The sequence below is a fragment of the Gopherus flavomarginatus genome, chromosome 18 (genome assembly GCF_025201925.1).
Source record: "Gopherus flavomarginatus isolate rGopFla2 chromosome 18, rGopFla2.mat.asm, whole genome shotgun sequence".
NCBI lineage: Eukaryota > Metazoa > Chordata > Testudines > Testudinidae > Gopherus > Gopherus flavomarginatus.
Window position 1 is genome coordinate 24,686,015 of NC_066634.1, and position 16,562 is coordinate 24,702,576.

The 16,562-nt window shown below is 54.1% G+C and overlaps 1 protein-coding gene across 3 annotated transcripts; it reads right to left on the reverse strand.

The window, feature by feature from the left end:
- Positions 1–1,223: 1,223 nt before the first annotated feature.
- On the reverse strand, positions 1,224–15,491 carry C18H19orf47 (chromosome 18 C19orf47 homolog). 3 transcript variants are annotated; one of them, XM_050928584.1, is made up of 10 exons: positions 15,380–15,491; positions 13,764–13,838; positions 12,401–12,488; positions 11,177–11,291; positions 10,043–10,124; positions 9,292–9,426; positions 7,072–7,227; positions 5,805–5,875; positions 4,179–4,583; positions 1,224–3,540 (listed from the first exon to the last, which is right to left on the reverse strand). In XM_050928584.1, the coding sequence occupies exons 2-10, from the start codon at positions 13,780–13,782 to the stop codon at positions 3,523–3,525; spliced, it is 1,089 nt and encodes a 362-aa protein (XP_050784541.1). In that variant the 5' UTR covers positions 13,783–13,838; positions 15,380–15,491; the 3' UTR covers positions 1,224–3,522. The 3 variants fall into 3 exon arrangements, with proteins under 3 accessions (XP_050784541.1, XP_050784540.1, XP_050784538.1); XM_050928583.1 differs by having other exon boundaries at positions 1,224–4,583; positions 7,081–7,227; XM_050928581.1 differs by having other exon boundaries at positions 1,224–4,583.
- Positions 15,492–16,562: the final 1,071 nt, after the last annotated feature.

Consider the following 16,562-nt stretch of genomic DNA (forward strand, 5'->3'; position numbering starts at 1 on the left):
GGCCCCCCAACCAGCTGCCAGCAGAACCCCAGCGTCCGGGGGAGCAGGGCCCGGCCCCCCAGCCAGCTGCCAGCATTAGCCTGGAGCCCAAGCCCCACCAGGCACTAGCCCCACTCGCTGACACACATCCACACTGCAGCAGGGTGAGCCCAGCAGACTGGTGCCCGCAGGTCTCATGCTGGTGTGCTAACAGTAGCTGTGTGGATGTTGCCACTTGGGCTGTCAATCTCAGGGAGGTGGGGGCATGAGAGCCTAAGCTGCATCAGCCCCACTGCATGAGGTTGTGGGGAGGCTCGCCCCCCGCCCCCCGCTGTGCAGACACCCAGAAAGAGAAGTTAGCACTGAAATCAGCCTAGGAGTTCCGTGTAGGAGTGTTTGCTACAGTGCAGTTGCAACAATTCTTGGGTAGCATCCTACACACTTGACAGTGTATCTATTCCCTACATCCCTTCCTCGCCCCAGGGCAGGGTGGAACACAGCAGTTGCTTACCAGCACTGGTCCCCTACCCCTTGGCACAGGAAGCAGAGAAGGCAGCATCCCCCCGCAGGGGAAGACAGGGGCAGAACTCAGCAACATCCTCAGTAAAGAGCTGACTGAGTGAAAGCAGCACAGGGTGGGAAGGATGGAGCGGCAGGTGGGTTAGACAGGTCACACCAGCTGCTCAGAAAGCTCCTTCTGGCTGGGGGATCTGGTGAAGAGCAGGAGCAGGAAGACAAGCGTTAATTAAAACCCTCGGATTTTCTTTTGCCAAGTGATGGAGGAGAGACAAGTCTCACGCACGCTGTTGGGCAACGTGGTAGTTTTGCCCCAGGGAGCACAGTCAATGGAAAAGCTGTTCAATAAAGCACAACCTCCCAACCCCCCGCATAACTGCTAGGGGTAAAACGTTGAGCATCCTGGGCAGGAGGGGGTGGGTTAGTCTCTAGGAACAAGAGCTGGACATCTCAACCTGGGCCTAGGACTCCGCTCCCTGCCCTCGCCCCCGGATTTGCCAGGACCCTTCCTTGGGCAGGTCACCGCTGCACTCTGGGTAGTAGTTTATCTGCGAGGGAGGGGAGTAACATCCACCACTGTGCAGCCCTTTTCACACTGAGGCTCTGGAGGTGCTGAGTAGGTCGACAGTACTATCCCTATCTGCAGAGGGAATCTTGCATTAAATGCAACCAGAGGGATTTCCGAGCAGCAGAGATCCATTAAAGCCCAAGGAGGGGTGAGAGAAGTATGGCTTTTTTTATGCTTTATTGCAACAGCACGTCAAATCCTTGAAGAATCACGGCACATGCCCTGAGTGCATTACACAAATCTCTACCACCTCCCGGCGGCCGACTGCACAATGTAGCCTGTGCGCAGATTTCATTCTCCTACTTAAAAGAAGTGTTTTGCCTCGAACAGTCTAAAACCATTCAGAACACGGACCCCTCCTTTCGAAAGCACGATGTAAACCCCCAGAAATGGGTTATGCCAACTTTCCTATTTTGTCTTGCGGGGGAGGGAGGTGACACAGACACACACCCAAACTTCCCTTTCTTGGATCCAATGACCCCATCCCCTCCCCTCAGAAACAGCCTGCAGAAAAGAGTCTCCTCCTCCTCTCTGTCCCCCAGCGGAACACTTGGGTTTTAACCTGGTATAAAGCCGACCGCACCGGCAAAGCGGGCATCACAAGACAAGTCAGCGCTTCAGAACAAACAAAGGCCAATACAGGCAACCACTTAAAAACCGATTCTAAAATAGAGAAGCTAAAGGGATGCAGTAAACCCACAGCAAAAGGGACAGGATCTCCTGAGGAGGCGGCCTAAACCAGAGATATTAAACCTCTGGTTTGGCTTAATAAAGAACAGTAGATAAAGAAGGAAGAATTGTTGTTTGGATTAACAGTCAGTCCTTCAGGCCAGCGCCTCAGCTAAGCACCAACACACAGAGACCTGAAGCCGCCCGACGTGGCAGGCTAACACAGCCCTGGTTTTAGGGCACAGGTGGTCCACAGTGACCACCGCTTTTAATCAATTGGTAAGGAGGCCAACGACAGCCACTTGTCTTTGCTCCGCTGCCACATCCCGCAGACGCTCCCAGCCAAGACGCTGGGGCCAGTCCACTCTCTTTAGCAAGATAACCCACTTAGCACGGACCTAGGGCTCCTTATCCGAATATCGTGCAGCACTCACCAGCAGAGAGTGGAGGAGTGCAGCTGCATGCCACGCTCCAGGTCTGTGGGCTGCACGTGACCACCTTAGTCTGGTGGTCCCGCAGGGAACCCCTCTCGGCACACCGCCAAGCTTTGTCTGGGAACTCCTCACAGCTGCCCAGCTAGCCTGACAGGCATTAACCACCTCCCCCCCGTAAGTACTTGGGAGGAGCAATCCCTTTTCGTGAGGGAGAGGGGAGCACAAACAAAGCCCTCTGAACCAGCCAGCCCCCAGCCTGACAGCCCCCGACTCCCTAAGAAACAGGACAAGCTGCCCCTGCCGTATGCTATATTCTGCCCTAGAGCAGAGAGAGGAGCATGCTGTCCAGGACTCAGCCCTCGGCCTCTCTGCACAGGCGTCCCCCAGGAGTGGCAGCACCAACTGCACCGATGGCTCTTTGATAGACACGTGTCCACTCGGAATGGGGCTTCGCACGGGGGCCACCACACAGCATGGGAGTGACCCTGGCTCCTGTCCCAGGCTCATGATGGGCTAGTCTCCCTACACAAAATAATGTACAAGAGTCCTGCCTTTTAGGAAGGGGAGCAAGGCCTGTTGCCTCCCCTGGGGGCAGAGAAGCTGAGAAGTAATCAAAGCCAAACATCTGCCTTTGTATTTGCACATGTGCAAAATTACTTCACTGCTGAATCTCTGTGCCACTCAAAACCAAACCTCTCAGCATGAGGAGGCTGAAATCCCATAAAGAGGGCAGTTATGCTGTCTCCTGGAAAGCAACGCCAGTATCTAGCCTCTGGGGACGAGGCCAATTGACTCTGAGCTGGCAAATCCGAAGAGAAAGCCGGCCCTGTGCAGAACTGTGCTACCTTTACATTTGAGGGCAACTGGCCACTGAAGTCTGAACAAAATATCTCCCCATCCCCCACAAACAAAATATTTCTTCTTGAACTGGCCAAACAAATCCAGGCCACGCATACTCTTAGCATGTTCCTGGCAGACTCTGGAGCTGCCCATGGACCTGTCTGAATCCATGCCGCACTCTCAGAGTGCAAGATCTGCACAGATCCGGGGGGAACCCCATGCCTGGAATACAAGCGTAATGTTGTACTGGCCGAGGCAGATGGAGTGATGCTAGCACAGGGACTAAGAAATGTTTGCATAAGAGCAGGTGTGAGGATGGAAGGAGAAGAGACATCTCCCGTGGGTCTCAGATTAATACTCTTGGACTGACAGCATTCAAACAGGCACCTGCACAGTGTCCTGGAGCCCTTACATTTGGTTTTATAAGTTGCTAGGAAACCCTCTTAGACTCAAGAGTTCCAGCACAGTGTCCCCGCTCCGTATTATCTCTGTATGGAGACCTCGAGATGCTACTTCCTAGATACAGGCAAGAACCTGCAGAGGGAAAAAGATAGAAAAAAAGAATAGAAAAAAGCTTTCAGTGAACTTTAGCGCTGGTGAAAGGCGCTTGGCCGACAGCCTGGGAGAGGAAAACCCTCCATTAGCCAGAGCCCAGACTGCTGCCGTGCTGCGGACCCACTGCGGGCAGGAGGGGCGTAGTCTCCATGACCCATTCTCGCCTGGTCTTCTCTGCTGGGGCCTCCAGGCAAGGGGGAGCACAACTCACACCAATTGCGATGGTTCTGTTTTGATGTAGGCAGCCACCCTGCAAGGATCCCAACTCATTTCACACAGCGGCTTGTGCCTTTTGAGTTTAATGGTAAGGAATGAGCCAGGAGCAGAGCAAACGCACACTCCACTCAAGCCAAGTTGGGTCTGGGCCAGGTGCCCCGATCCTGCCGAAGGAGACAGAGACAGGTCTCTGGGGATCCCCCACACAGAGTTTCATGCACGTAAAGAGAGAGGTAACAACGCAGACAAAGGACCAAGTGGTTCGGGTATTAGCAGCTACAGAACCAAACCTTCCAGGCGCTGTTCACCGATCAGTTTGCCTTCTTGCCCAGTCTTTTAAAGACACTAACAGTCCCTGTATTGTCCATCTGAGCGCTATAGATTTCGCTGGTGCTGCTTACCTTAGCGCTACCCAAAGTCCTCTTTAGAGTGACCCTGAACTGTGGTGCAGCTTTGTTCTTCGTGCTGGTGATGCTGCTGTCCTGGGCCTCGGTGGGCAGGGAGGGCTTGCCCAGTCTCTGGATGACGCTGACTTTGGACGTTGATTCCAGCTTCTTTTCCTTCACTGTCAGGCTGGAGCTCTTGTTGCCAAGTCGCCGAATGGTCGTCACAGCTGGTTTTGCCTCCGAGCTCGTGGCTTTTGCTTTGATGGTTACTCCTGGTTCGGCATGTTCCTTGCGTAAAGGCTTGGAGAGCTTCTTCAGGACCCCAGCATACTGCAGGACGGAGCAGTCGTCGTCACTCTCCGTGGCTTTGTCCTCCTCTGCCTCCAGTGCGTCCCCCAGTCGGCTGAAGACCCCTGTAGGCTGCAATGCATCACAGGCATTAGTAACACATGGCCAAAAGGAATAAAAATGGGTTGGCAGTGCGGCCTAGTGGACGGAGCACTGGACTGGGGCACAGGTTCTGTTCCCAGCTCTGCTACCTGCCTGCTGGGTGACCTGGAGCAAGTCCCCTTCCTGCGCTGTGCCTCAGTTTCCCCAGCTGGGGAACATTATATAGCCCTCTTCTGTGATGTGCTCCAAGATGCACTGACAAAAAGTGCTAGATCAGAGCAAAGGATTATTCTTCTCCTAAAACAGAGCACGGTTGGTAAAATATTCTTCCACTTCGTGTTCACTGGAGAGAGCCATACAATTCCAGCGGGTTAACAGTCACACAACCACCTCGCTCTGACGTAGAACACGAGATCAGTATCTAGCTCAGAGCAGAGATGGGGAAACTGAGGAACAGAGGGGCATGATTAGCCCAAGGTCATTCAGAGGTTGGTGGCAGAGCTGGGAACAGATCCCAGGATTCCCCAATCCCGGCCCAGCCCCACTCTCTGTTTCAGGTGCGTCTCAGGTTTTGATGTGAATGCGCTGACAGACAGGCATGAAGTGTCAACCATAGAGACCCAGGTCCTCCACCTCCAGAACAGGCAGAGAAGCATCAGGGCAAGTGCTTCCCCTCCCCTCCCCCCAACATGCACCCCATGGCTCAGAGGGGACCTATTTAACACCCTCTCTTGGTTAAGGCTGCCAACAGGGATGCAACGTATCATGGTTATTTCTGTGACGCGAGCACTTGTCCACTAGGAACGAATCTCAGACCTGATTCTTTTCACCAAGGCCGCAAACAGCCCGGGAGCAGAGGGCTCATTCTCTCGGCTTTAAAGAACACCGGCTGTAGCAGAAGTGACCAATGACCCCTTCTCAGCCTTTCGACCGTGGCTGCGGATCCTGAATGACCATCTCAATGAAGGCGGCTGCGAGAACAGGCACAGCAGCCATGGGCCCAGAGTGGTAACACCGAGCAGGATGAGAAGGAGCTCTGGGAGCCCCCGCAAATCGCATTTCAATCCTGCCTGTGCAAAGCACATGTGCCTGCCTATGATACCAGGAGCCAGACTGTCCGACCCTCATGGTGAGCCATCCCGGGATTTCAATGGGACACAGAGCACAGCAAGGGACTTCTGGCCAGGACGCAGGGCCCTCTCTCACAAGCTAGTCAGGTTCCACCGCTATGGAAACCCCCTTTCCTCTCACCTTATTCCCCGTGGTTGTGTCTGCCTTCATCTCAGCTCCCAGCCGGTCAAACACAGACGTCCTGGGCACACCTAGCAGCAGCCAAGACGAGAGAAGTGCTTTCAGGCTTCCACAAGAAGGAAACTGGGGAAGGTTTTACGAAAACCCCAAGGGGCATCCTGTGGGCTGTGAGCACGGTTCAGCAAGAAATGGTCACCTTGCCCTCCCCTGCCCCTTAGCAGCACATGCTGCAAGCCCTGCTGCAGATGGTACCCCCACTGACATCCGACGGAGAATATTCGACATGCCTCTCCCACTCTTCCTTCCAAAGGCTCACAAAGAGCTGCACAGCCCTCTGGACATGCAGCCACCTCTGGAGTGGAGCACGGCGGCCAGGGTACAACATGCTGCTCGACTCTGTGGGAAAGGAGCACTTGGCCAGGATTCTCTCAGAAACCAGCCAGGTGCTCTCGGGCTCTCTGCGGGACTCTCAACAGGACCTTGGCTTTCATGCCTCCCTTGAAAGTCCCACGTACATGAAGGCCTTGTCTAGTGCCCTCCTTTAACTGTACCAGCGCACCCCGTCATGTGGACGCAGTGCCCATGGGGTTGTACACATGGGGTTGTACCAGCATTACCACACTGTTCATGATATCACACCCGCTGGCACAAACCCATCTCTAGATCAGACCTTGTGTGTATGAACCCAGCGTGTCAGCCTCACGGGGCTGGTTGGGTGCCGCTTGCCCCCCTTGCTAGTCCCACGTGCTCGCTGAGCGGGCGTGGAGAAGGAAGTACTGTTCATCTGCCATTGTAAAAGCGGGTCTTAAGCACCAGGTCTCTGCTAACCACCAGCAGCTACATTCACTGCAAGCCACCAGGGTGCAGGCAGTGCAGCTGTAGGCATGTCATTGCCATGATACTAGAGACCAGGGGGGTGAGAGAGAAGCACAGAGCCCTTCTTCGGGGCTGGGAAGGTACCCAGAGCGGCACAGCTAACCACAGGGTGGAACAGCTTGGTTAGCATAAGTTGCTAGCACAGATCGTAAGACTGAATGTGCTAAACACTGTTCCACCTTGCACTTTGCTGGGACGCTGAGAGTTCCTTTCCCGGACAGATGGAGGGCTCTGTGCGGCTCGAAAGCTGCTCTCTCTCACCAGCAGAAGTTGGTTCAATAAAAGATACGGCCTCCTCCACCTGATCTCTCTTGACGTGGGGTTCATCAGTGTGCCAGCTGGCTCTGGGGAAGACAGACAGACACAATTTGCCAAGGGGCTAAGAACATACCAGGGGTACCTTTTGCTGCCTGCTGTTCCAGGATTTTCTTAGTCCTGGGCGTGGTACCTTTTGGCATGTTGATGATGTACTTCCCTTCCATCTCCGCTGTAACTCGCCGTCGTTTCACCGGGCTCACCAGGCTCTCGTCCGCTGGATCGCATAACGCTGGAGAAAAGCCGAAGGGGAGAAGAGATCAGACTCTGCTAACTCCAGCTTTACCCCTCAGCTCCCACGCTCTAGGGATCCCACTGGATAAAGCATTTTCCTTCCAGAGGCTCGTTGGCAGAGGAGTCAATATTTAGGGATGGATTAAGGTACAGCAGCCCAACAGTCACTGTGTGTCCTAGAGCTGCTGTGATGCACTCTCTTCTCTCCAGGAAGCCTGCAGAGGAGGCAGCTGCTTGGCCTCAGGGACTGGCAGATCCACTGCAGATGAACAGATTGGGGAAAGGGACCAATCAAAGCCCACTCTGGATACTGCAAACCATGCTGGATTGGGTCCTTTCTTTAGCCGTAGTGTCACTGGTGACCACGCCGCACTGCTCAGGAGTGGATCTGGTAGAACTAACTGAAGTCTCCACAAGGAGACCTCACTCCAGAGCTCCCCCTCTATGGCTTAATCTGCAGAATCAGGGCAGGGCTGCAGGCTGCTCCAGGTGTGCCAGTTCAGCTATCTGTGAGGAACTGGAGCTCGGTCGTTTGCTCCGTTCCAGCTGGTCTCCCCAAGAACTAGTCTGAGCTCCCTCGTCCATCCAAAGAGCTTTGGGGAGATCAATACATGGCCCAGAAGGTTCCCTGGTCACCACTCCTGCCCAGAGGCCTTTACGCAGCGATTTAAGAACACGTTGGGTTTAGTTCTGTGGCCCTGTTTTTCTCCCATATTCCTTTCTTACAGGACGCAGCTAATACAAAACCAGAGTCACTAAGTACATTCCAGTGCTGGATTTCGGATCAGAACAACTAGCAAGAATCCTCCCCTTCCCCACGTCGCCGTGCAGTGCAGCTCCCCTGTGACCCAGCTATAGCATTAGCAGGCCTGCCAGCCGTGGGACTGACATCCTCTGTCCAACCAGGTACCATATGGGGGCAGCCCTGGAGGGAGCCCCCCCTCCGCCTCCCCGGCCGGCTCGCTCTGTGCTGACCATGCAGTCCTTGGCTTCTCTGCCGGGAATACTGACAACCACCTGCTGTTAGTGCTGGGGGGGATTTCAGTGAGGGGAATATCTGTCCTCTAGCACCTGGACTGAGACCCCCATTGACGGATTTGGAGTTGCCTGTGACGATCTATGAATTTTATATGCTCCATACGTTTGTCTGAGTATTGCAAAGATGTTTACTGTTATGCACACACTGCAGTAACCGAGGGGGCAGGAAAACAGACAACAGCCCAAATACGAGCCCCATAGCAAACACCCCTGACAATTAACTGTGATATGCTGCTACCCTGCCAAGCCCAGCTTTCCCAGGACTGCGACACCCAACTCAAAAGCCTGAGGTGGATTTAAAGAAACAAACTCCCTGGACGGGAGACAGTTAACGGGGAGAAACTGCCCCTCGACTTCCCGAGGCTGAGGCTGACGAGGAAGCTGAGTCTGCTAGGATCTCTGCCAAGGGAAGACGAGCCTCTAGGCAGGTCAGTTTTTTGCTGTTTTAAGCTCTATTCTCTTGTGAGGCTAGGTTCCCTCTCCTGAGATCAAACAATGCTCAGTGCTGCTCACAAGCCCCTCGAGGAACAGGCCTGCGGCTACTGAGGTCAGTAGCACCTACTGGGCAGAAGCACAGTGCCGCAGCCTCGTATCCCAGCCTGAGAGTGGGAGCCTCTTGAGGGAGTAGGTGCACTTGGAAAAGACTACAAGAGGGGACAGAAATCCCCCAAACCATGACACCTACCAACAGCCACTAGATGGCAGCACCTCTAGGCTAGACTGGCTCTGAACTGGCGACCTGGAAGCGGGAGGTTGTGGATATAGTGGCAATCTTGAGATTCCCCCCTCCAATCATTTAGAGCAGTAATTTACATTTACACAGCACCTTAGAGCTCCATATCACAAAATGGAATCAGTAATCACACAACTAGACAGAAATCACCTTGTGCACCATAGAAACCCAACCAGCTCTGGGGTGGAACACAGCAGCTGGTAAGTAGCTCACAGCAACAGCACATAACATTTTAGAATAATGAGGAAAAAAAGAGCTCCCAATGCTGCATTTCACAGGTTTCCCTCATACCTGCTTTTGCATTCTTCACAGCCGTTTTGTTGGACACAGTAACAGAGATTTTGGACGTACTGGTGTCAGGTCTTCGGACAGGGGTGGCAGGTGGCGAATCTCGGCTTAAGCTGTTAGCGATCATACGGGTGGTGGCTGGAAGGCAAGAATAGCTGGTGACGAAGCAGAATCAGGCACCAGTGACCTATTTCCAGCGTACAAGATGGAGCAGGGCTCCTGTTCTGCTCCCTAGCTCCCCAAACCCCAGGGGCTTGCTCAGGCTGAGAAGGGGCTAGCCCTGCCCCGTTAAACAACGGAGTGGAGCAGAGGACGATGGGTATTACAACTACGGCCTACACCCCAGTAACGCAGGACAGCCAGCAATGAGGTCATTTGCCATGCAATTCTAGTACCATATTCATAAAGACAAGAGACTGTGTCTTGGGAGTTGTCAAAGAGGAGCCCAGACAATGGCACCTCCTTTGAATACAGAAGAGCAGCCCAGAGGCAACATCAGGGCTAGTGGGAATCACCAGCTAGCCAGACTCAAGCGAGCACATCTACTGCTGGGGCCTGTGGTCCCCATGGGCTACACATCAGTACTGGAGATGCAGACAGCTGCCAGGTGCTCCAGCGTATGTCGATTAGGTGTGACGCTCCGTTTCGGAGGAGACGGAGGCTAAGCTCAGGTGTTCCGGAGCGGAAATGGGGAAGAGACCTGATTTACTGAGAGGGCCGAAGCTCAGGGTCGGTGCCACGGGTCCGTACTTACCGCTAGTGGCGTTCCTGCGGAGCTCTGACTGCATACTGGGCTGGTTGGAGGACACCGATTCAGTAGCGGCCTTGCACATCTCCTAAAAGAGACCAAGGCAATTTCTCGTCAGACAGGCTTTCAGGTCAGCGTTGCTCTCACTGATAGCGTGGCGGCAAAGTCCCAACGCGACATGAAGGCTCCATTCAAGCACAGCGAACACCCACATGGTTCTCGGACTCCCCTCGGGACAGTTCTTAGGGCTGAAGCAGCACGGAGACCCGGCTACCTCAGATGGAGGGGACGGCTCCAAACAGCCAATACAGCATAAGAGCTGCTTTCTGCCCAGAGATTTGGCATAGGAATGAACTAATGTCTAGCACTTTCAATTCTTCCCCTCACCTCTCATGAGTTCAGCATTCACTGAGGAGTGAGCAGTGTCTAGCACTCAGAGAAAGGGGCCGGAGTCAGAACTCCTGGGTTCTATTCCAAACTCTGCCAGTAACTTGCTATGCGACTGCAGCTGGGTAGCCTCACGTTGCTGCCTCGCTTTACCTCATAGACAAAAGGGGGCATAGGCTCCCCTCCTACGCTGCCAGACTGTCGTTCAGCCTGGCCGTGTTGGTTCAGAGCCGGTGGAGAGCTTTACACAGAAGGTGTTACAGGAACGCGTTAGGACACTAGGAAAGGTTTCATGGGCTGCCACATCTTTGAAATTCATAGCTATTAAGGCCAGAATGGACCACTGTCATCCAGTCTGGCCTCCTGCACTACACAGGCCAGAGGGTTTCCCCCAGTGAGTCCTGGATTTACCTCGGAAGTTGGCAACTGAAAGAAAGAAGAATCCAGCCTTGAGCTGAAGTCCCCAAATCCTGGAGAATCCACCATGCCCTTTGGAAAGCTGTCCCAATGGTTAATTACCCTCACTTTCCAATGTGAGCCTTGCTCCTGGGGAAATCCAGAGGCATTCCCAAAGGGCAGAAGTCACTAAAGTTTAGAATATGTGATTCATAGAATATTTTACACCCTGTGGTTCACAGGCCTGGCACGGAGCTCAGGTTGCCCACACAGAAATAGCCTACTTGAGCTCACACTGACAAGGAAGCATGCCCCTGCCGTGATCAGTGCAAAGCAACACACCGACAGAGAGATTACCTGTCTGTAAACAACTTTAGCGTGCTTGAGGATAGCGATAATATCCCCCACCACCGTGATCCCTAGCTCATTCATTATCTCCTTGTTCAGGTCCAGCAGCATGTTCTTCTGGATTCTGTAGAGAACAAAGCATGGAGCAAAGACTTCATCAATGGGTAGCGACTTTCCATGCCCTACACTGGAAGATCTCAACGCATTTACAAGTTAACTGACCCTCAGGAACCCCATACAAGATAAGTGAAGTATGAAAAGCTCATATCCCAGCTCGGTGATGGAGGGCAGCAGCTGGTAACAGACTGCAGCAAGGCTTCACAATGCTGGAAGTGGAAGAGAATCAGGTGTCCGATTAATAGTTAATGTAACCAATTAAGCAGACTGGAATTTGGCCAGGACACCAGGGCTAATTCCCTTTCTTTCTCCTGCAAAATATATCATGGGATCTTCATGCCCACAAGTGCTGGGAAGCTCAGGGTCAGATCTGACAGAAGTCTCATGTGTCACCCCTGCTGGGTGATCAAGGAGCGCTGCTGACAGGCTGGAGTGAAGAGCTACGTCCAGTCCTCCCAGCAAAAGCCAATTGGTGCAATGTGAGCTGTACCCTCCCTGGGGCTGCAGGTGAGGGGCCCAGGACTCTGCACAGAACTATGGGGACTAGAACGGCTAGGAGCAAGGTTCCAAGGCCAGACGGGACCATTCAACACTAGTCTGACCACCTATAGAGCACAGGCCAGAGACCTGCCCCACATTAATTCCTAGAGCAGAGCTTTTAGAAAAACATCCAGTCCTGATTTAAACTGGCAGTGATGGAGAATCCCTCATGTCCCCATAAGAAGTTCCAATGGGTAATTATTCTCCAACAATTAATTACCCAAGAGACTCTTTAGTGGCAATCTTGTTCCTCCCACCCAGAAAGGAAGTCCCTGAGACAATTAACACTTAACACACACAGGGCTATTTACACCTGAAAGGTATTTTAAAAGCAGCCTGTCTTCTCACCAGCACCTCTGTAAAGAGGGGAACTGAGGCAGGGAGCCAGGCAGTGAGTTGTTCACAAGCACAGAGGGCATCCCATGTTTAGAATATACCCCCCTCCTTTCGGGTATTCTAATGAAGACATCACTCTAACTGAGACTGCGAAGCGTTTTTAGTTCCGTACGTTTGTGCCTAGTATTTTTTTTTTTCAAGTGATGGAAAATTGTTGCCCGTGTCTCACAGCAGCCTCACCTGTTATCCACAAACATAACTGCGTAGTTGACAGCAGGGCCTGGAGGAATCCCAGCTTCCTTAAAAAACTGAATCCACTCGGATGTAGCTGAATGATGCAAGACACAAAACAGAATGTGATTAAACTACCAGCAGTCTGCTGTGATGCCCTCTAACCAGGCAGAGATGCGACAGGAGCTGCATGCCCTGGAGTCGTCATCCTGCCAGCCAATACATGCAGTGGCAGTGACAACTGCTTGAGACATGGAGAGAGAGAGACAAAAAACAGAGAAATCATAAATCCCCATAACGCGATCACCAGGGGATGATCATGAAAACGCTGCCTATCATGCTGGCCAACATGGGCTCATCGCTGCCTGGTGCTCCCTGGCTGGCTGCCCTCTCGTCTGACACTTGCACTGTTTACTCATTGGGACAGGTACCTTCGCTTTGCTGTGGCCGTACAGTGCCTACCACAATCTGCTGCATGGCCGGTCACTTCGATGCATCCCTTGGGCTCCTGGCAAGTTGCTACCCTGGCCCTCAGGCAAAACTTTGAGTCCCCCAGTGCTGCTTGGAGAGTCCTGAGACACCCACACAGCAGCAGAGTCAATCAGTAGCAAGCAGATGCCTTCTTTCCCTCCCTCTAGTCAGTTTCAACTAGCTTCAACATTATTCTTTCATGAAGATGTTGGTGTTACTTCTCCGGGGGGGAGGAAAAGAATCAGTGGTTGGTTAAATCTTTACCAGCCACAAATTATCCCATAGCAGTTACTGAAAATGCTTCACGGCAGCTTCCTTATCCATCAAATTCATAGTCATTTGGAAACACAGAGAGGAGAGAGACACTAAATTAAAGCGGTATATCATTGCCAGCCGGTACATTCCAGCGGAAAGCCTGGAATATATTCTAAGATCAGGCTTCATGAAGTAAATTGAGAATGCAACAAAATTCAGAATTAAAGTAGGAACTCTTCATAAGCCACCCTAGAGGTTATCAGAACTGCAGAGGACTCTAAATAACAGCAGGACATCATCCTCTATGTGCTGCAACCGGCAGCAGAGTCATAGGCTTTAGCTCTGGATTTCCTGGCCTTGGGAGCTTTCAGTCATGATCACAATGTCACTTCTGTATCTCTCCTGCAGTTCAGGGCACAGATCCCGGCACCACATGCTGAGCATTCACAGCTGCTGTCACACATCAGCCTGGCTGCTCACGCACCAGCCACGGAATTCCTCTGCTATTTGAATATGCCACAAAACTTACCGATAAAATCTGCTCTTCTGAGCGCCTTTACACCAGGGCTATTGTCTTCCCGAGACGTCCGTTTACACAAGAAAGGGGATACCTTCCAAAATCAAAATATCATCATTTCAGACTTACCCATTGTAACTGACACCATTGTGGGAAATCCAGAAAGACCCCCAGTGGGGCCTGGCTCTCACGGTGCTGAAAAGCCTGCAATGAAACAACATCTCATTACAGCAACTGCACTTCCCGGATGACGCAGGCAGAATTCCAGTGCTGGCATTCATGGACCAAGAATAGCCCGTTACCCACTCCCAGCCCAGGAGTTTAACGCACAACACCCCCGGTCTGGGTCTACAATGACGGCTCTTATGACGCAAAGGGATTTTCGACTAGACCACATTAGGCTCCTGTCCTTTGCCCAGGGCTACAAATACTTCAGTGTTTCTTAAAGAGGCAACTGCAGAGGGCAGACACAGCGCCTGGAGAGCGTGCAGACGCAAATGGTGACAATGCTAGTCAGCTTTCTGCAGATCCTGTCGCTGGCTCATCACTTATGGGCATTTTTAGAATCATGATCTGGTTGCTAAGGTCTCCTTCTCTCCTGCAGCTTGTTTCCCCCTCGAGGTCATGGTTCTCGGTCATTATCCCACCAGGGTCTTGTTATCATGAAAGCCTGTTTGGGACCAGCGCTGCCAGGGGCTTCAGACCGGTGCCTGCTGCTCTGGAACAGCACATGATGACTTGAGCAGGTGCTTGGGGAGCATGCTCGCTCACCTGGCTGGGACTGAAGAACTATTTCCCTCTTAGAGAAGGGGACAGCAATTGCCATGCTTGGGCCAGCGAAGGACAGTTACAAAATGGCTGGGCTGCGGCCCCAGGAATCAATAACTAGAAGCCGCCCACAGAGCTTCCTGAGGCTAGAATCCTAGGCCTGGAAGCGGCCTAGGGAGCTCAAGGCAGGAGGGCTCGAGCTCAGCAATCCCTGCTGCCGGGGCCCACCAGGATTCCAGCTTGGCCAGCAACACCTGCTGGTGTGGTGGGGCCAGTGCCCAGGTTCAACCCCCCTGTGCTAGGGACACAAACTGCTCAGTCTAACGCAGTAGATCCGGATCCCACGCTCTGCCCCACAACCCTCCTCAAATCCCCAGGAATTTCTCCCCTAAAATCCTCAGTGGCCATCTCCCCTTCCACACGCCGAGTGAGTTCATCCCCCACAGTCCCAGTATCTGCCCCCCAAACTCCCCCTCAGACATCAGCTCCCCCACAGAACCCCGCCACCACGGCCCCCACCCCCAAAACTCCCCCTCCCCACAGAGCCCCGCCACCACGGCCCCCACCCCCAAATTCCCCCGTCACCACGGCCCCCGCCCCCAAAACTCCCCCTCCCCACAGAACCCCGCCACCATGGCCCCCACCCCCAAAACTCCCCCTCCCCACAGAGCCCCATCCCCACGGCCCCCACCCCCAAATTCCCCGGCCCCCACCCCCCAGAACCCCGTCCCCATGGCCCTCGCCCCCAAACTCCCCCTCCCCATAGAGCCCCATCCCCACGGCTCCCACCCCCCAAAACTCCCCCTCAGACATCAGCTCCCCCACAGAACCCCGCCACCACGGCCCCCACCCCCAAAACTCCCCCTCCCCACAGAGCCCCGCCACCACGGCCCCCACCCCCAAATTCCCCCGTCCCCACGGCCCCCGCCCCCCAAACTCCCCCTCCCCACGGCCCCCAAACTCCCCCTCCCACTCACCGCTGCGCTCCCCAGGCCGGCCCGGCCCGGCCCCTCCGCCTCTCCCCGGGGCCAGGCCCAGCCGGAAGCAGCGACCAGCGAGAACAGGAAGCGGCCTCCCCCTCCAGCCCGCGCAGAACCGCTCTAGGCGGCGGGGAAACCATAGAGAGCGGGGCAGCCGCGGCACCTCCCTCCCCCCGCGCCTGCGCGGACTGAGCCCGGTCCCTGGGTTCTCCCTGCTCTGGGAGGGGCGTGGGGTCTAGTGGTTAGAGCGGGGGGGTGGGGCTGGGAGCCAGGACTCCTGGGTTCTCTCCCCAGCTCTGGGAGGGGAGTGGGGTCTAGTGGTAAGAGCCAGGGGGACTTGGAGCCAGGACTCCTGGGAGGGGAGGGGGTTTCATGAGGTCCCCGGGTGATGCTCTGGGGCTGCTCCCCACCAAGCCAGGCAGGACTTTGGGGAGCCTCCTCTCCCTTGGAGCAGACTTGTTCAGGGCAAGAAGCTCCCATGGCTTCACCTCCTGGGTCTCTTCTTGCCCTATCCCAGATCTCTCCATAAGAGGGAGCAACTGCACAAGAAAACACCTGCAAGCCAGGCTACAGAGCTCCGTGGGGCGGCCCAGGAATCACAGGAGAAGGGCAGATTAGGAAACTGTAATGGTCCCATCCCATCCGGCTTCAAATCTGTGACTGTGCAGTTCACACGTAGCCGGGGACTCTGTTGGCCACAATGGAACCATATTGGTTGATCCCAGCTGAGGACCTGGCCTCTGACCTGTGAGGAAAGTTGGGGATACAGAAATCCTCCCTACCTCTTTCTGATAGGATGGCCCTGGCTGGGTCTGTTCACCTCAAGGTTGCTGGTTTGAATGCAAACTGTAAATTATTCCTGCTGTGCAGCTCAGTTCAGTTCCCATGTCATGTCTGGACACCACAAGCTTGCAGGGGCTGGAGTTCCCCCATGGTTCATCCAGCCCTCACCCGCTCTGCTCAGGGGGCTCTGGTGGGGAGGCAGGGTTTTGTGAAGGCACGTAACATGCACACATGGGGGGTGGGAGTGCCATGTGATGGGTGGGGCTGGGAAAAGAGGGGCCAGTTTCAAGGGAGACCTGGCTACGTTGGTGTGACACCCAAGGGCCCAGGAAGGACTGCAAGCTGGGCCATGTGGCTACCAGACACACACAGGCACTGGCCTTGGTGCACTTATCAA